The 20,679-nt window shown below is 46.2% G+C and overlaps 1 protein-coding gene and 1 long non-coding RNA gene across 2 annotated transcripts in view; both read left to right on the forward strand.

Moving 5' to 3' along the window:
• TBXA2R (thromboxane A2 receptor) overlaps positions 1-17,802 on the forward strand; it is an 892,108-nt gene extending 874,306 nt beyond the window's left edge. The window contains exon 4 of the mRNA XM_073594743.1: positions 13,753-17,802. Coding sequence (XP_073450844.1) covers positions 13,753-14,022 — 270 coding nt within the window. The 3' untranslated portion in view covers positions 14,023-17,802. The remainder of the gene's footprint in view (positions 1-13,752) is intronic.
• A 647-nt stretch (positions 17,803-18,449) lies between these two features.
• The window catches only part of LOC141104940 (uncharacterized), a 41,833-nt gene continuing 39,603 nt past the window's right edge, over positions 18,450-20,679 (forward strand). The window contains exon 1 of the long non-coding RNA XR_012235508.1: positions 18,450-19,700. This is a non-coding gene — a long non-coding RNA (uncharacterized lncRNA). The remainder of the gene's footprint in view (positions 19,701-20,679) is intronic.

Here is a 20,679-nt window from a genome sequence, read left to right on the forward strand (position 1 = left end):
TTCCGGTAGAAATATATAAATATTATGGTGAGGTATTCAGGTACTCCCTGAACTGCTGAAAACACTGGGATGGGCGTCAGATAATGCTAGACTCCCTACAGAAGCCACTATTTTTTTTTACAAAACGTAGTATGTTTATATTCCCTACATGTATGCATTTTATCACTTATGAATAAACTGTAGAATTTGATGCTAGTGTTTGATCACGCGCCTTCCACCCTTTCCTCCCACACTATCTTCTTCAGACCACCCCGGGTCAGTCCAGGCAGTGGGACACACTTGATCATCTTCTCCAGTCCGGCCATTATAACAGTACTACGTACCCATACCAACTACACGCAGGAAATTATCTTTTCCTTTCTTTATTATCATTGTAATACATAAGGAGGGGAAGGATCAGCAGGAAGTCTCCTCTTATCCTCCAATTTCATTATTATGTACTGATGTAAAAATCTTGGCTAAAGTTTTAGCAACCCGCCTAAACAAATGTATTGAAAAGTTGATACATCCTGACCAGTCAGGTTTTATTCCCAGTAGATCAACTAGCACTAACATTAGAAGAGTCTTCTTAAATATTCAGATTCCAACTGACAACTTGGGCCCCAGGGCCATTTTGGCCTTGGATGCTGCTAAGGCCTTCGATAGCCTAGAATGGGACTAGAGCGATTTGGGTTTGGCCCCTCTTTTATTGGATGGGTGAAACTACTCTATAATGAACCTAGAGCAAGAATTAAGATTAATAATGAATACTCAGAAGTGCTTCACCTAGAGAGAGGGACGAGGCAGGGTTGTCCCCTATCTCCCCTATTGTTTGCTCTGGCAATGGCCCCTTGCAATCATGACTAGATCATGACTAGACATACAGGGGTTCCGGCGACAGTTAGAAGAAGACACGATCGTGCTGTTCGCGGATGATGTCCTGTTTTTTCTTGGAGACGTTGAGTCTTCACTAAATGCAGTGATACAAATGGTTGATGAGTTCGGGCCATTTTCTGGTCTGGTCATCAATTGGGACAAGTCGGCTTTGTTACCAATCGACCCACTTGGCGACCAGATACTACCGGGAACCCCCCTCCTGAAAGTAGTAGCCATGCTGAAATATCTGGGTGTTTGGATTACTAGGGATACAAACCAGTATGTCAATGATAATTTAGCCCCATTGTAATCTAATTAAGATGATATGGCTTCCGCAGATACTGTACATACTCCACAACTCTCCAACCTGGATAGGCCAGAAGTGGTTTAAGAGAATTGAATCCCTGTTCAGGGAATTAATTTGGAAGAAGAGCCGATCTAGGATCGGCCTTCAAACTATGCAACTACCGATTAAAGAAGGAGGTATGGAAATCCCGCATCCGAGATTATACTTTTTGTCATCCCAGCTCCAACATCTAGTGGGCTGTGGAGCCCTAGGTGGTGGGAATTCCAGCAAAAAAATGATGCTAATGGGGGCCCCACACAGTACACTAGTGGAGGCATTAGAAGCAGGCTCTTTTATTCATAGATGCCCGACGATAGTACTAGTTACTAAAGTGTGGCAGGCATCAAAGGCACTAATGGGATACAACAGAGTAACTGAGTATACCCCTTTATGGAATAATAAAAATTTGGCCGAAATAAGGGGTATAGAGAGACCTCGGGAATGGGAAAGACAGGGTATTAGATGCTTAATTCAATTGTATGAGGGTAACCTCATGAAGTCATTCTCAGATTTAAGATGGGAATTTAATATCTCAAACAATACATTTTATAAATATCTCCAGATTAGGCATGCCATTCAAGTCCAATTCAGGTCTCAAACCATTGAATGGACCCAGATTCCGGTACTTATAAAAATAATTAAACCAGTCTCAACTAAAGGCTTAATCTCCAAGCTATATGCTAGCTTGGGTGATAGAATTATGAGCGGAGTGGGACCTCTTAAGAGCAAAGCGAGGTGGGAGAGAGACGTAGGGACAATAACTATGGAGCAACCTGAGGATAAGACATGTCTTTTAGGGAGCTTGGAGGAAGATATAGTTCCGCCCGGTACTACTGCAAGAGAGCTGAGATGCTTGTTCCAAGCGAGGAAACTAATCACACAGAAATGGCAGGCAAAGTCCCCCCCAACTGTTAAGACTTGGATTGAGACTATAAATTCAATGGTTTGGAGTGAAAGAGTGGTATATATTAGACAAAATAACCTTAGAAAGTTTGTGAGACTGTGGAGTCCTTGGTTGGAGGAGATGGGATGTCCCTTATGAGGGGATGGTGGAGAGCGGGGGAGATTCCTCCCCCGCTCTCCATCGTACCTCCATCTCTTCTACCTCTTTATTTTTCGTGGTCTCTGTCTTACATCTTCTTTTTGCCCACAGAGTGGGTTGATTCTCTTTCTTTGCCTATTTTTGATAGTTAATAGCCAATTTGTTATGTATAATTAATGATGGGATGATGTGTGGTAGAGGGTTGGGAGTAGATCGGGTGGGAGGGTGGGAGAAGAAATATAAAATAATAATAGTTTTTTTTGTATTATGCAGTTCTACTGTATATGTCAATTCATGATGCTGTATGTTTTTAATTTTGCAATATGAAAATCAATAAAAAGGATGTAAAGTAAAGCCCTGAAAGAATGGAGACATCTCCTCGAAGGTACCACTGTGCCGGTGCTCATTCTTACTGACCATAAGAATCTCACATTCTTGTCCCAGGCTAAACGCTGCTCTCCCAGAAGGGTGCGATGGGCTCTTTTCTTGTCAAGTTTCAATTACATTGTCTCATTCTTACCCGGTACTAAGAATGAAAGGGCTGACACCTTGTCACGACAATTTTCCTCCACTTCCAAGTTGGAGTCGGTTCCGGTTCCTATAATTCCTCCTGATCGTATTCTGGCTACGGTTCGCACCAGTCTTACTTCTCCTTTGGGTGACAAAATTCTTGCTGCTCAGGTCGATGCTCCTCCTGAGAAACCTTGTGACCGCTGCTTTGTCCCAGAGTGTTACTTACCATTCTCCCAAGGCAGCTGGCCACCCTGGTAAGAATCAACTCATTTGGGCCATTTCCCAACAATTCTGGTGGCCTAGTCTACATGCTGATGTAACTGCCTTCGTAGCTGCCTGTTCTGTGTGTGCTTACAGTAAGACTCCACGACACCTTCCAGTGGGCCTCCTACGACCCAATAGAGAGAGGCCCTGGACCCACCTGTCTATGGATTTCATTGTGGAGTTTTCCAACTCCCAAGGCAACACAGTTATCCTTATGGTGGTTGACCGGTTCTCAAAGATGTGTCATTGTATTCCAGTTAAGAAGTTGCCCACTTCTAAGGAACTGGCTTCCATTTTTGTTCTGGAGATCTTTTGCTTACATGGGCTACCCAAGGTGATTGTCTCGGATAGGGGTAGTCAGTTTGTGTCCTGGTTCTGGCGAGCCTTTTGTGCAGAGCTGGGAATTCAGCTTGCTTTCTCCTCTGCATATCACCCGCAGTCTAATGGGGCCGCAGAGCGAGCCAATCAGTCCTTGGAGCAATTCCTACTTTGCTATATTTCTGACCATCACAACAATTGGTTAGACTTATAACCACGGGCAGAGTTTGCTCACAACAGTGCCTTGAATTCTGCTTCCCGATTGTCTCAGTTTATGGCGAATTATGGTTTTCAACCTTCCATGTTGCCTGACTCGTTTGTTCTGCAGAGTATTCCCACGCTAGAGGAGCATCTCCGTGGTCTTCGCTCCACTTTGGCACAAGTCCAGGAGGCTTTGTGTCATGCTAATGATAGGTACAGACTCCATGCTGACCACAGACGCCTGCCTGCACCTTCCTACCAGGTTGGGGACAGGGTCTGGCTGTCATCTCGCAACCTCCGACTTCGTGTTCCCTCACTGAAGTTCGCACCTCGGTTTATTGGGCCTTTCCGTATCCTTCGCAGGGTTAACCCAGTGGTTTACGCGTTGGACCTTCCTCCTAGTATGCGCATCTCAAATGTTTTTCATGTCTCCTTATTGAAACCATTGATCTGCAACCGCTTTACCACCTCAGTGCCACGTCCTCACCCTATACAGGTTGAGAACCATGAAGAGTATGAGGTACAATCCATTGTTGACTCCCGTAGGTTCCGTGGGCGCATACAGTACCTGGTGCATTGGAAGGGGTACGGTCCAGAGGAACGCTCCTGGGTCTCATCCTGGGACGTACATGCTCCTGCCCCCCTCCGTGATTTCCATAGACGTTTTCCCCTCAAGCCCGGTGGTCCTCGGAGGGGGAGGGTTCATTGAGGAGGGGGGTACTGTCAGGGCTGGCTCAGCCCTTCCTTCTCTGGGCTGGCCATTCAGCTGTCGGCTAATTGCCAGCTCTCATCTCCCTCCACAGTTAACCAGCTGTTGTGGATCTGCTCATCAGTCCCACCTACTTAATGATCTCTAGCTCACTTCATTCCTGCCTTCGCATTTGTCACATCACAAGAAACCATCCCCTGCGTTCCTGTTTAAAGACTGGCTTTGCTGACATCCCTTCTGGCTCCTTATCCTGCTTGCTGTTCCTCTACTTGGATCCCTGACTTCTGGCCTGGCTGATTACCCAATCTGGTTACTGAACTCTGGCTTGGCTGATTACCCGATCTGGTTACTGAACTCTGGCTTGGTTGACTACCCGATCCAATTACTGGACTCTGGCTATGCTTTGACTACGCTTACTCTATTTACCTTTTTATTTTTATTAATAAACAAGTGTGATTTTACTGTACTTCTGTCTCGGTCTGGTTCATGGTTTCTGACAGATCCTCAATTTCAAAAGATTCAGAGGGCCGAGTACCACAGGGATGAACGAAGGGCCGGCATGACAGGGTTAATGGGGTGTGTACAGGCAGCATAGTAAAGGGGTGAAGAAAGGAAGGAAGCGAGTGGAGAGGAAGGGGAGGGGCAGTCATCATGAGGGAGAGAGAGAGGGGCAAGCCACTTAAAGTCACTTCTCTTCCCTGCTGCACGCCGCTGGTGGGCAACAGAATGGGGGACGTGGAGACAATAATGGCTCAGCTACGGGTGGCAGCGTCAGTGCACAGCATCGATTGGTTGCACGCCCAGGTCGGGAGTTTGCTAGCAGGAGCTGGGCAGGGGGGTACTGTCCCTGCACCCCCGCTGTGTCACGGGCTCAGAGGTCCAGGCCTCAGGAGTGCCTTCGCCCAGAGGTATCACCCAGGGTCCAGCGCCACCTTAGGAGCTCCACGGAGACTTCCTCTGGGGACCCTCCGGCTCCAGCACAAAAATGCCAAGCCCACGCGGCATCAGTGCGGCCCGGGAGGAATCCTCAGCCTCAACGGGACTCGCGGGATGGGGCGGAAATGGCTGGCATGGCCCATCCCTCGACGATGGGTCAGGTGCAAAGTGCGGCGCCCGGGAATGGCTATTTGGCCACCCAGGTGGCTCAGCCAGGGAGAGACAGGTCCTCGGGAGCTGGCCTGGTGCCTGGAGCAGCTGATGTCCCTGCCACATAGGAGCCGGTGGGGGAGCAGAGGCCTGATGGCGGCACTGCAGCTGGTGGGATCCATGGTCGTACGGCAAGAGGAGCAGGGAGACTGGCTTCATCCCACCCGGGGGGGCAAGTGCCCAGCTGGTCAGTGATGAAGAATGGCCTGGGCCCTCCTGGAGGTTGGCGAGTGGTGACGTCACGGGCGGCTGCAGTGGCGCCCAGCAGACTGCAGATGTAACGGCCCTGGACAGCACCGATGATCATGAGGATGCTACCCTATTTGAAGGGGAGCTAGAAGACAAGAGCAAAGAGGAGTCAGTGGAGGTGTCAGAAATGGTGGAGAGGCCAACCCTCTTTGTTTTCCGTGTGTGTGTCAGGTCACCTTGAGGCTAGGTGACAGATGCACACCGTTGGGATCTGGAGTGCACCGCAAGGCAGTGGACCCTACGGCTGACTGCTGCGGATGGGAGTCCGGGTATAAGGAAGGCAGGGCCGCTGGAACACCAACACGGATCCCACTGGGGTTAGAGCGTAGGATTCCCTGGGGCGCAGAGTCTAAGAGCCAGCAGGTGTTCCCCAGAGCCTCTAGTGGTGAGGATGGACTGGGCTGCAACTGGCTCCAGGTCGCGACCCCCAGGGTCCCCCAGCTCACACCCACAGTAGGCAACAGAAGGATAGGGATAGTAAAGGAATAAGCCAAGGTCAGGGCCACAAGCAGACAAGGACAACAGAGTACACGCCAAGGTTCAGGGTCACAGGCAAACAGGCATAGTCGGGAGACACGCCAAAGGTCAGGGTCACGAGCAGACAGGAATAGCATAGAACACGCCAAGGTCGGTAACAGAAATAAACGTAGAGCACACGGCAGGCAGGAACAGGCAGCCAAACACACAAGTGTTGATTAGCAGGGCTGACCTGCAGTGCAGAGGTTAATATAGAGTTCTCTGATAGGAGCTGGGGTGGAGCCATGCTAGAGGAGAGTTAATAAAAGCAGTCAGGTGAGAGACAGCTGGTCTTTGGAGATGAACACATGGAGACAGGTAAGCTGACAAACAAACTCTATTGCATAACCATGACAGTGTGCCTGTGGTTGGGGGAACGGGTGCTGGGGGGGTGTTGAATGGTGTGTCTGTGTCAGGGCCTGGGGTGGTGGTGGATTCTGGGAGGTCTGGCGCGCAGAATGTGGCGCAGCTATTGGTGTGTTTAAAAAACATTTTGGTGGCCCTGTTACTGGGTTCCGGGTTTCCCACGGTGGCTTGGGTCACCCGTCCGGATGTGGGTACAAGTGTAACGGGGCCTCTGGCAGTGGTCGGCGGCACATTAACGGCCGGGACTAGGACATTGTCCGGTCTGCCGCAAGCAGCTCCAGGTGCACCAACTGTCTTGGAGGTGGCGCAAGTGACAGTAGCAAGGGAGGATGGTGCGGTGGACAACGGACAAGGTAAGGAAGTATGGAGAAGGAGGTGGACCGGGTTCGTTTGGTGGACTCGGCCAAATGTGAGATGTATTTTTGTTTTTCGAGAGGCTGATGGGAGCACACCTCAAGCAGGAAGTGCGGGATAAAATTTGGAGGGGTGAGTATGTCCCTGCTTCCGCTGGAAAAATTTAATCTGGACAGAGGTAAGCGACAACAAGAAAGAGGAGGAGAAGAGGAGATGCGGGCTTATTCCTTGGTCGTATACAAATTGGCTCAGGGCATGTGCTATTTTAGCTAGTCATAGGGGAGAGGGTGCCAGAGAATTGCTCCGCTCTCTTTTGCTATTTGGATGCGATCAGGGAAGCTTATCACATCTATGGGGTCTGGCCTGGCTTAGGTACAATGAGCAGTTCCGTCAGCGCAAAGCACTACACCTGTCTTTGCACTGGGACCACAAAGACATTAGTCTTTGGATGCGACTCAGGATCCCGGCTGATCTTCTTACTCTGGACAGTCGGCCAACAAATGTAAGGGGTGTTGGGCGTTTAACAAAGGGAATTGCAAGTTTGGAACAACGTGCAAATTTAAACACGAGTGCGGGGGCTCACATTCTCTCAATAGATGTACACAAAGAGGCAAGGGCAGAACGGGGGAGCTTGCGGGAATAAGGGAGGACGGTGGAACTGCTGACTGCAGGATTCACCGAGGGTTTTCGTATTCCATGTAGACTTACTCACCCCCCCCAACCTTCGGACAATCTGAAGTCGGCATGGGCTCGCTCTGATGTGGTGTCCACAAAGTTAGCAAAAGAGGTTGAGGTGGCGGGTCCGTTCGCCTCTTCTCCACTGGATAATTTGGTGGTTTCTCCTTTGAGGGTGGTCCCCAAGAAGGAACCCAACAAGTTTAGATTGATCCATCATTTGTCCTATCCTAGGGGGGGTTCGGTGAATGAGTCCATAGATCCAGGCCTGTGTTCTGTTTCATACACTTCTTTCTATACTGCGGTGCGCTGGGTTCGGGTCTATGGTCGGGGGGGCTTTATTGGCAAAAACGGATATTGAATCCGCTTTTCACTTGTTGCCAGTACATCCCGACAGTTTTCACTTGTTGGGTTGTAAGTGGCAGGGGAGCTATTTCATCAATCAATGTTTGCCCATGGGATGCTTTCGTGTTCCATGTTCAAAACTTTTAGTTCATTCTTTGAGTGGGTGGTCAGGGAGGTGTCCGGGCTTCCATCTGTTATCCACTACCTCGATGATTTTCTGTGTATCGGGCCGGCCGCTTCTAATCATTGTCTAATCATTGTAGGATTTTGTTGGCCACTGTTCAACACATGGCGGAACACTTTGGCATTCCGCTGGCAGCAGACAAGACGGAAGGCCTGGCTACGGTCCTGAGTTTTCTGGGGATTTTAAATGACACTGTGGCCATGGAATGCCACCTCCCAGAAGACAAGTTGACAGACTTGCTGACGGCGGTGGTTTCAGCGCGGGGGGCTGACAAAGTGACCCTGCGTCGACTTCAGTTGCTTCTAGGGAAACTCAACTTTGCTTGTGGGATAATGCCGATGGGCAGGGTTTTTAACTGCCGGCTGGCGGCCGCCACAGCAGGGGTTCAGGCTCCGGGACATCACATTTGATGTGATCTTCAATTGTGGGAATCCTTTTTGGATTCTTATAATGGCAGGTCGGTGTGGATGTCTGAAGCTATGTCCAGTTTTGATTTGGAGCTATTTACTGACGCCGCTGGATTGGCGGGTTATGGTGCATATTTTGGCGGACAGTGGAGTGTGGGCCCGTGGAAATTGGAATGGCGAGAGGGTGGGTTTACCAAGAATTTGGCACTTTTGGAACTGTTTCCAATTGTGCTGGCAGTGGAGCTTTGGGGTTCTCAGTTCTGCAACTAGAAAATCCATTTTAATTACGATAACACGTCTGTCGTGCAGGCTATTAATAGCGTGTCACCGTCATCGCCACCGGTTGTGCATTTGTTGAGCTTGTTTGCGTTGCAATGCTTTTGTGTATGCTGTTCATGTCCCAGGGTGCACTAATTCCTTGCGGGGTTTGTGACTGTATGATGTCCTGTCTGTCCCCTCTGTTTTCTTAGGGGGGAGGTTGGCTTGGTGTTCTTGCTTCTATGTGTGTGGTTGTTGTTTTTTCTTTACAAATATGGGCTCCTGCTTGATCTGGATATTGGGCCACTCCTATGTCCACTGGGGAGCGAGAAGAGCTGATGTTCGGCCTGACGGACGTCCTTTGGGCATTCCCAGGGAGGTGGCAGTGGTCCGCTGGATCGGGATGCCTGATCTATTGTGGAGCGGAGTAGTTCCTGAGTTTGAGCGCTATGCTCGGCTGGATAGAGCCCCCGATGTGTTAGTGTTGCATGCTGGGGGGAATGATTTAGGGCTGCGGACCATGAGGGAGCTCGTAGGGGATGTTAAATTTGACTTCCCGCGGCTTCAAATAGATTACCTGGACTTGTTGATAGTGTGGTCTGACATGGTGGCTCGTACGCAATGGAAGTGGGCTAGGTCGGTGGCAGGCATCAACAAGGCAAGGGTTAAGGTAAATCGGGAGGTGGCGAGATTCCTAATGCGCAATGGAGGTTTGGCGGTGCGACACCACGAGTTGGAGGTTGAACCTTGGAGATATTTACGTGGGGACGGTGATCATTTGAATGCGTTTGGGATCGACATGTGGTGTCTTGGTTTAGAGGAGGGTATCCAGAGGGCCCTGAGGGTGTGGAGGTCCGCCCAAACCTAAGGCGTCAGGTTTCAGTGGTGGTGGCGGGGTGCAAGATCCTTTTAGGTCATATGGGCACATCAAAAAGGTATGGTGTAGGGACCCTTCTGAGGTACGGCTCCCAGTTGGTATATGGGTACCTGCTAGTTCTCTCCGAGTTGGTGGTTTAGCGACTGGAGGCCTGAGAAGTGACTAGCAGGTACAGTTCTGGTTTATGCCTATTGGGACCTTGTGCTCCATTTTAGTGAATAAACTAGATGTTATGTTTGAAAAGGTTATTATGTTAATTATTATAGTAATTTATTTGAGATTTATATTTGGTTAATAAAATGGCTGCTATCGCCAATTTACTCCATTTCAGTGTTGTGTGGTCATTAGAGGGAAGGGTGGGGTTATTGGTATAGCAGGTACATGCCATAGTTAATACCATGGTCATGCACAACTGGTGGTCATGCAGCAGGCATTGTACTTGTGTTTGTTTTTTTTTTAATTTGTTTTTAGCAAACAAAGTGTGCACAGCTGTTGGCCATGTTCAGTAGATTTACAGGTAGAAAGCAGGATGAGAACAGTCTCCCCATTCTTGCAGCAGTAGAAGTCTGGATGAGGAATTCTGATCTCTCTTTTTGCATCTTGAACGGTGACAGACCATTACTGGTCTTCATGCTTTGTTGACAACCACGCTGTCTTTATGGATGAAACGCCCATCACTTCATTTGTTTCTCAGGTTTTTTTTTTTCAGGGGTGTACTGAGGCTTGCAGCAGGGTTTTGGCACATGAAAAAGTCCCATACATACTCATCATGCCATTGCTCTCTTTATGCCTCCACTTCCTCCATCCCTTCCTCTAGGGACCCGAAAACATTTTCAAACCTTGAGGACAGCCAGTCCAGGCTAATGGTTTCCTTGCTCCCCTTCTCCTGTAGAGCTCACAGACTTCAGACTCTGCATCTTCTGAGTAAGGATGGGCTCGTGCAAGTTCGCACACTTCATATGCAGAGCCCAAAACTCGGCACAGCGCTGCACTAATCACAGGCAGTAAGACATTTCTTGATCTCTGCAGCCGCACATCAGGAAAATGTCTCACTGCCTGTGATTAGCGCAGCGCCATGCCAACTACCTGGCGGGCTCTGCACGTGGAGTGTGCGAACACGCCCAAGCCCATCCTTACTTCTGAGTCTCTGAAGTGGATGTTACAGCCAATTGGCTAACAGAGTATTGGTAACTGTAAGCGCAAATACACAAGTACATATATAACAGGAGATATAAAGGGCTAAGCAACTTAGTCCATAGGGGACAGGCTGGAAGTTCAAGGGTTAAGTGGTAACCGGTAATGTAATGGTTAAAGTAGGCTGGTAGGCTAGGCGGCTGCTCACAGAGCAGCTGGCTCTGTGATGAATGAGAGAGGGGTAGAGAAGAAAGCTTCATTTGTCTTCATTCGCTTCCTTCTCTACCCCTCTCACAGCCAATTGGCTGTTTGTAGGATCTACTGTACTGGTTTAGACTGCTGGATGCTCTTTGGTTGGAAACTCCTGATAGCATGGTTTGGATAATCCTAATAGCAAAAGTCTTGGAACTGACGCAGCATGGTTTGGGTGCTGGTCCCGGCCCCAGCACTGACTTGATCACACTGCTATCTTCCCTTGGTGCCACTACAAGAGTATTTTTAACTTCAGCAGTATATCCTGTCTCCTAGTTTGCTAGCAGGGTAACTGACTGTAGTGTAGCTTCCATATCCGCAGTGAAAGCACAGTCCCAACTTAACTCCTTAACCCCCACCACTCAGATTTGTTCTGTGCCTGATAGCAAAAGTGCACATCTCTTGGGACTGATGCAGCATGGTTTGGGCTCTGGTCCCGGCCCCAGCACTGACTTGATCGCACTGCTATCTTCCATTGGTGCCACTACAAGAGTATTTCTAACTTCAGCAGTATATCCTGTCTCCTAGTTTGCTAGCAGGGTAACTGACTGTAGTGTAGCTTCCATATCCGCAGTGAACACACAGTACCAACTTAACTCCTTAACCCCCACCACTCAGATATCTTCTGTGACTGGCCAGTGTATCACCAGTGGTATCACAGTGGAAGATGTTCACTGCATAACGATGCTGAGTTAACTCTTCCTCTGCCATTTGCTGGAAATGCTTCTGTACTGGCAGCAGATTCTAGTGCAGCACAAACAATTTCCCTCATGGAACAACACTTCCCCACACTGATTTCGCTCCTGCAATCCATACAATGACACATGCCAATCTCTTTAACACTTTCTCTGGTCATTGCCAATAGCAACCGCTGCAAGAGGTTTAGGTTTAATTTTCAGGATGTAGCCCCTACATGTAGTGCTACCCCATAGGAGCTGCTTGAATATTACATATTACACACGCTGCTTGAATATTACACAGATAGTCCTCACTTCTTCACTGGCAGCCAGGTATAAGGTATTTCCTGCAGCCAGGCACACACAAACTTAGGCTTTATGTAGTCAAAGACCAGTCTAGGGGTGTTGTTTTTGTAGTTTTATTTTGTAGGAACTTGAATAAGGTAGGATAGGGTAGTAGGATACTCCAAAAAAAAAAACTACAGTGGTACCTTGGATAACGAGCATAATTCATTCCAGAAGAATGCTTGTAATCCAAAGCACTTGTATATCAAAGCGAGTTTCCCCATAGGAGTCAATGAAAACTCAGATAATTCGTTCCACAGTGCCTGCTATTGTATGTAGTACCGCATGTGGTCAGAGGTGGGGGGCGCCGGAGACACTTGGAAAAGAGACCACTCGGAGCTGCTCGGATGCACTAGGAGACACTCGGGAACGGAGTGTTTTGGCGTGTTTCCTAGTGTCTCCAAGTGGCTCTGAGTGCATCCGAACAGCTCAGAGCACCCCCGCACCTCTGGCCAAATGCGGTACTGCACACCCCATTGGCTTGAATCCTGCTCGTCTTGCGAGACAACTCTCGCAAACCGAGTCAGGATTTAAAATAAAAATAATGGCTCGTATTGCAATCTGAGGTATTACTGTATGTGCAACTTGAGGACTCTAGCTGATCTAGAATTTAATAGCAGGTGAGCTCTGAGCTTTCTGATCTTTCTCTATCCACTCATCTGAAGGGTGTTCTGGCCTGCTTTATTTATACATTTCCATGTACCTTCTCTTATTAGCAGCATTTGCATTTTGAATTTCCAAGGATGGTAGTTTTGGTTTGTCAGATTTGGAAATGAAAGCTTTGTTGCAGCTGTGTTACTGACCATTTTCTTTGATTCTGTTACATTCTTCTTTCTGTTGCTATATATTGCACTTATTTGCTGTAGCTGGCTATGACTGGGCTCTCAGCTTTTCTCTGGGTTATGCCTGGGCCCATAACATGTTAGAAATTCTGTATATAGCCCTACAGAACAGACAGTGCACAGTCCACATGTGTTTATCTGCTGCTTGACTGCAAACAGGAAACATAAACTTTCCTGTTAAAACAGAGTTTAACCATAGATGCAGATAAAAACTTATAAACACTGCCGGTAGGCTGATGTACTTGTTGAACAATGTATTCCAACCAGGGTGAATAAAAATCTATGATTTAAATCAGTTTTTTTTTTTTTTTTTTTATCATATTTATTTTAATAAAATGCTTTTGGAGTAAAAATATATCTAAAGATAGTTTTCTGTTTCAGATACATTAAATCGAGTTCATTTATATCAAGCCTTTTTACTAGTGATTTAAATCATTATTATTATACAGGATTATCATTATTTAAATCGACTTGAGTTAAATCAAATCCACCCTGATTCCAAAATAAACTTCTTCCTGTGCCATGTCCCAAGGTCTGTCTAGGAAGTAATGTAGATGTTTTTTTTTTTATACGACCAACTGGACACTGACGTAAGGAGTGTGTAAAATAAATAGAAAGCTTATTTTTTTCTGTAAAATAAGTACATTAATGGTAAATTGCTAGCAGGAATTTAGAAAAAAAGTGAACTTAAAATCTCTCTTCTTAGTTACAGGGCCAAAAAATTGAACCAATTAGATTGTTAAAACATTTCAGGGTGGGTGGGACTAAGTGCCATGTAAGAGTTCAAATTGTAACTTGATATTTTGTGTATCTGGACACTTTGAGGTGAGGACAGCATCACAATAATTAATTATTTTTTTTTCTTTTTTCTTTATAGATTTTTATAGTACAAACAGTTCTTCAGCAGCAGAGTATTGACGTGACATGCGGAAGAATTCCCAGAGACACAGAAAACCTACTATTAATATTCCTTCGTATTGCAACATGGAACCAAATACTAGATCCTTGGGTTTATATCCTGTTCAGAAGAGCAGTGTTAAAGAGAATTTACCCTAGTTTACATTCCCGTCTATCCATCATCTCTTTATATCCAACACTTACTGCTTCATTACGCCGCAAGTATACTCAAGAATCTGTAATTAATTAAGTGTAAATGCTTGGTCAGGTATGTGCAGTTAACTAGTGCAGTCGTTAACTCTAACTTTGAGCCCTTGTTCACACGGAAGGCGGGTTTGAAATCGTGCAAGTTGAGCTGAACTCGCAAAATTTCAAACCCCCATTTCAGTGTGAGATCGGGGCCGATTTTTAAAGACATCTGTGCGGGTTCATGTGCAGATGTCTATTGAAATCGCCCCCAAAGTCGCCAAAAGTAGTGCCGCAAAGTCGGCGTCGCACTGATTGGGACAGTGCTGTTGCTGGCAATAGGATGCAATTTGGCATGCATTTTGACATGTCAAATTGTGCCGATGTGAATGGGGGCTAGTACCTAATCGAGCGTCACATCACCTTCTGCTCTGACATACTCATCTAAACAAACGTGTCCACTGCAATGGGCTGTGAGAGTTGTGTAAGCAAACACAAAAGATGTTAAAATGAAATCAGAAATCATGATTTCAAAGATGTCACCCCATTTACACACAACCCTGTTTACAACCTTTAAAAAAAAAAAAAAAAAGATGAATCTTTATTTACAAAATCATAAAAATACCAATTCATAAAATAGATAATACAAAATTATTATTGGTAGTACGAATGATCGTATATTTGTAGATAGGTGCATTCTATTTTGCTCCACTGCAGGTGGCGCTCATCTGCAGTGGCCTTGTAGCTGGAGAGGTAGTCAAGAGGAACATAGTTTCTTCTATGGCTTCCTGGGTCACGGGGGAAGCAACCTGGTTAGATGCTGCTGTCCCATGTGACTCTGGCAACCATCTTGGGTCAGGCAAAGCCTATTTAAGGCCCTAACTCCCAGGCTTGGCACATTTTATGTGAGTGAGTAGCGTAGGGAAAAGTACCTCATCTGTTAGGGACAGTACTAGGGGTAGGGAAAGGTTCCTGATGAAGAGGGAAAGCGTAGGGTTGCAATTCCTCTGGACATTTTCCCACTTGGGCGCGACATGGCCAGGCTGCATTCTGCCCTCTTAAAGAAGTTGTAAACCGTGGCTGTTGTAAAAAAAAAACATACAAGGCAATGGCATAATGTGCATTGCATACTAGTGCATTATGAAATACTCACCTTGGAACAAAGCACTCCAGCGCTGTACTGTCACCACTGAGAGGGCTGACATCTTCCTCCGCTCTGTCTTCCGGGTTTTGCACGCTCCAGCTATGTGTGCATGCGTGCGGGAGCACTCAGTTCCGGCACAAAGGTCTGAAGGTCTGGCATGGTATGTCCAGACCTTCAGAGCACATGCGCCGTGTGACATATCTGGCTGCATCCAGGGTGAATATCTCCTAAACAGTGCACATTTAGGTGATCTTCATTTTACCCACAGGCCTTGTTATAGGCTTACCTGTAGGTAAAAATGACCAAGCGGGTGTTTACTACAGCTTTAACAGAAGGTGTCAGTACGGCAGAAACCTGTTCTCTTCATGTTGCTGGAATACGTGAGTGTACCCATTTGGGCAGCCTTCCCAATGGGTTTGTTTTGAAATGCTGCTGCATTACTGTAAATCTGAAAAACACAAATTAATCTAATCATACAGTTGAATAGATATTACATATATTAAGCATTTTAGCTTAGTTTGGTATCTTGAAGCAATCCCCTTCTCCAGAAATCATCCCGCTCTTCTGAACAGCATAAAACCGACACAAGCAGAACATTTGTGTCGCCACCTCCCCCCTCTCCTGTGAGTGACAGGCTGTGCTGAAGACGAGACCAGAATGAGCCTCCATGTAATACACTGCAAAAGGGAGGGGTGTTTTCTCTCCCTGCCACTCTCTGCCTTCACAAGATCAAGCTCCTCAGTGCAATCAGCTGCCTATGCACCAGTGATTTATGACATAGGCAGCTCACCATCACTTAATTAACCCTGTGGTTACCATCTAAGCAAGTCTGCTGACAACTGATTGTCCCAGCACCTAACATTTACATAGTTACATAGTAGGTAGATAGTAGGTGAGGTTGAAAAAAGTCCATCAAGTCCAACTATGTGTATGATTATATGTCAGAATTACATTGTATATTCCTGTATGTTGCAGTTGTTCAGGTGCTTATCTAATAGTTTTTTTAAACTATCGATGCCCCACCCCGCTCAAACCACCACCTGTGGAAGGGAATTCCACATCCTTGCCGCTCTTTCAGTAAAGAACCCTCTATGCAGTTTAAGGTTAAACCTCTTTTCTTCTAATTTTAGTGAGTGGCCACCTGTCTTAAACTCCCTTCCGTGAAAAAGTTTTATCCCTATTGTGGGGTCACCAGTATGGTATTTGTAGATTGAAATCATATTCCCTCTCAAGCGCCTCTTCTCCAGAGAGAATAAGTTCAGTGTTTGCAACCTTTCTTCATAACTAATATCCTCCAGACCCTTTATTAGCTTTGTTGCCCTTCTTTGCACTCGCTTCATTTCCAGTACATCCTTCCTGAGGACAGGTGCCCAGAACTGGACAGCATTCTCTCTTTATCCCTGGAATTATTCCCCTTTTTAATGCATGCCAATATTCTGTTTGCTTTGTTAGCAGCAGCTTGGCATTGCATGCCATTGCTGAGCCTATCATCTACTAGGGCCCCCAGGTCCTTTTCCCTCCTAGATTCCCCCAGAGGTTCACCCCCTAGTGAGTAGATTGCATTCATATTTTTGCCATCCAAATGCATTATTTTACATTTTTCTACATTAAACCTCATTTGCCATGTAGTTGCCCATCCCATTAATTTGTTCAGTTCATCTTCTTGCAAGTTTTCCACATCCTGCGGAGAAGTTATTGCCCTGCTTAGCTTAGTGTTGTTAAAGACAGAGATTTACCCCATCCTCCAGGTCGTTTATGAACAAATTAAACTGGATTGGTCCCAGCACAGAACCCTGGGGAATCCCACTTCCCACCCCTGACCATTTCAAGTATTCCCCATTTATCGCCACCCTCTGAACTCGCCCTTGTAGCCAGTTTTCAGTCCATGTACTCACCCTGTGTTCCATGCCAACGGACCTTACTTTGTGCAGTAAACGTTTATGGGGAACTGCAAAATCCAGATACACCACGTCTATGGGCTTTCCTTTATCTAGATGTCAGCTAAACTACTTATGGTAATAGATTGGTTTGGCAAGAATGATTATTCATGAATCCATGCTGATTATGGCTAATGATACTGTTTTCATTACTAAAATCTTGTATATAGTACCTTATTATCCCCTCCAAGAGCTTGCATACTATTGATGTTGGGCTAACTGGTCTGTAATTCTCAGGGATTTATGGTGGCTCTTTTTTTAAATATTTATGCTACATTGGCTTTTCTCCAATCAGCTGGTACCATTCCAGTCAGTAGACTGTCAGTAAAAATTAGGAACAATGGTCTGGCAATTACTTGACTGACTTCCCTAATTATCCTTTTGAATTGCTGTTTATAGAGGTCTAAATGAGAATGTTTCCCAGTCCACATTGTCACTTTAGGCTGCAGGATTCCTTGGATGTTTTACTATTAGCCCCTTCTTACCAGCTTTCTCCTGATTAGCACAGATCCTGTGCTGTAAGCAGAGCTGACACAGTCACTGACCCCTGTGTATTCCCCTGGATCAAAAGGGCAGTTATAGATGTGGGAGCTCAAACTGCGGAAACTGTACCTATATGTGTCATAGAAAAAAAGACATAGTAGGAGCAGACGGCAAGATCCACAAGATAAAACAATTCATTAACTGCGGCACTGCATATGTGATTTATGGCCTTTTTTGTCCATGTGGCCGCCTGTACATCGGTCGGACCTCTAGACCTATGAGAACCAGAATGAATGAACATAGAAGTAATATCTCAACCAAGAAAGATAAATATTCTCTACCAAGGCATTTTCTAGAAGTTCACGATAGCAACATAGATGGCCTTAGGGTATTTGGCCTAGAAGCTATGCCCAATGATCTCGACAGCGGCAAAAAATACCAGCTACTGTGCACCAGAGAGGCCTATTGGATTTTCACCCTGGGGACTTTGGCCCCGAAAGGCCTCAATGAAGAGATAGAACTACACAGTGTCCTATGATATGTGCCATCCTTGCTTGTTCACCACTTCCCCCCCTTATCCTGGTCCCTCACGATATCCAGGTACATTGACCATCCAATGATTTTATACCGTGTGTGACATTACAATTTCCCCCACCTTTCTTTCCCCCCCCCCGATCTGAGTCATCCTTTTCCTATACATTATTATCCACCCTTCGACTGGGAGGGTCACCATACGACTTGCTAGGGTTCTATTCTCTGCTAAGACTTAGACGTTCATTACATCCAGTATAGGGTCTCTTTGCATGATTGATTTATGTGATTTTATGGGGGGTTTTAATATATTAAATACACCGTATGTGCATTTGCAACAGTATATGTGTCCTCTATTTTGGGTATAGCTCACATTATTTGTGACCCACCAGATATCAGCGGGGACATGGCGTTAGAGAGTCCTAGGGTAATAAAATATCGCCCATTTTTGATGCGTTACTATCCACTATCATTTTTTGCTATAGCCTTTAGCTATATGATACATGTAGAGAATGGGTCGATAGGAGCGCATCTTTTTGTGCACATATGCTGTGCTCACTTTTCTATTGTAGAAATTCCACGATTCTATTATCAACAGTTATCATTGTGTCTCGGTTACACCGTGAATTTATTTTTATATATTTTGTTTGTCAGTACTTTTAACCACATTTTATTTTTCCAAATGTTGGAGTAAGTAAGGTCAATTACTTCCTCCATGTACACCAACACCTACTCTTTGAGAGGGCATGCGTATATATCTACACATACATGGAGAGTTTTTAGTTGAGATCCATTATGTGTTGCAATGCAGTGTACAGATGCAGATGCGATTTTTATAATATATATTATAATATAATATATTTGTTTTTAATAGGATATCATTTTTATGTAGGTTTGTGTTTTATAATGTACTGTTGCGGATATACTTCCTATCTGCTACCAATTTTTCACACTGACCATAACGATTAGGTTCTTTAATATAATAATACAATATAAGTGTATTTTTTACTTGGGGACTCTCTAGCGACTGCCCATAGAATTGATCTCCTCTCTGTGTGTTGTGTTTAAGTTGCTTGTATTTCTTGAGGCATTCTCTGCATCAGCCTCTGGCCCTCCCCTCCCTCCTCCCTTCCCCTCCCCTCGTTGGTTAGGTTCCAATACCAGCGCATTTACACCATCAGTCTGTGTCAATCTAAGTGATGACCAGCTTCATACATCTTCCCACTTTTGCGAGTAAGCGCTGAGAAGATGCGTGCGCACCCTTACAGGTTCGCTTACAGCGAGGGTATGGGCGGAAGTGGTCGGAGGCCGCGGGGTGGAATGCTTATCCACCCGCACCTCCGGCCTGCCCACTGTGCATGCGCGGGCGGAAATGTCATTGAGGGCAGCCGGAAATCGCCTGTGGAACGCAACCATACCCGAACTTCTGGGTTTTCATATCGGCGTGCGTTCCACCGGCGCCTGTAGCCTTCTGAAGCCCTCTGATGGTCCATTGCAGCCCCCTCTGTTATGTACAGCCCACATTACACCCCATATTTGCAGAGGTGGCACAGATGGTACTGTCATTTTTTCCTGTCGACATCTATACCTACATCTTCACTGGCGATGTGGCCGGATCATAGCCCTGGATAGTCCCTAACAGTGCAGGTAAAGTCCCCTTTTGTGCACCATGATCGATTGATTTGCAGAAATGATACTGATGATATTATCATGTTCATTTGTTTACATCTATACTCACATTTATATTTGTGACGTGGCCGGATCACTAGCCCTAGATGGTCTTCACTGGCCCGCAGGTAGGGTCACATCTTGTGTTTTACACCACCAATACTAATGATTGATTAACATACACATTCCTTTCATGGGTATGATATTACCATGCTGTTACCACGAAGATTCGGTAACAACAGAGAGGGCTTTTCTAACTGGGAGAGTTCAGCAGGGGGGAGTGGCCATGGTGGGCTGGTGCTGGTGACTACTGGGAGGCTTGGTCAAAAGTATGCACACATATATAGAGGAGCTCTCACTTGTGAGCAGCTACCACCTGCTTAGGCTCTGAGGAAAGGGGCTTGCCCCCGAAACGCGTTAGCCATCGCCGTACTTACCTGATGTCCGGTCTCATTTGTATCCTGATGTCTGTTACTGCACACCTGCAGTCTATGTCCATGCCTGTATTCCTAGCTCATTTGTGAGTATATACTTGCTATTTTACAGTTTTAATAAACGCTATCAGTGGTAATGCGCTAGGTCGGTGCGCCCTCTCTTCTTTTTGTTTCTTTTTGTAGCTTTTGAATGCCCAACATTCTGAAGAGGGCTGCAAGACGGCAGATACCATTGAAGCCTATTGGCCTTATCACACACTGATTATCTAGACACTTGAGCACAGGAGAGAGTTGTTCTCTTTTGGATATATGCTCAGGAGCCCACAGGCATAAAGATAGCTGTGCTGTACTCTCTTGAGCCGAGGCTGGAGGGTGTGTATAACTGGGGTAGGGAAAGGTTCTTGACGAGGAGGGTCTCTGGACATTTTCCCACTTGGGCGTGAGATGGCCAGGCTGCATTCTGCCCCCTTAAAGAAGTTGTAAACCGTGGCTGTTGTAAAAAAAAAAAAAACCTAAGCCACTCC

The sequence above is a fragment of the Aquarana catesbeiana genome, linkage group LG01 (assembly GCF_042186555.1).
Source record: "Aquarana catesbeiana isolate 2022-GZ linkage group LG01, ASM4218655v1, whole genome shotgun sequence".
Classification (NCBI taxonomy): Eukaryota; Metazoa; Chordata; class Amphibia; order Anura; family Ranidae; genus Aquarana; species Aquarana catesbeiana.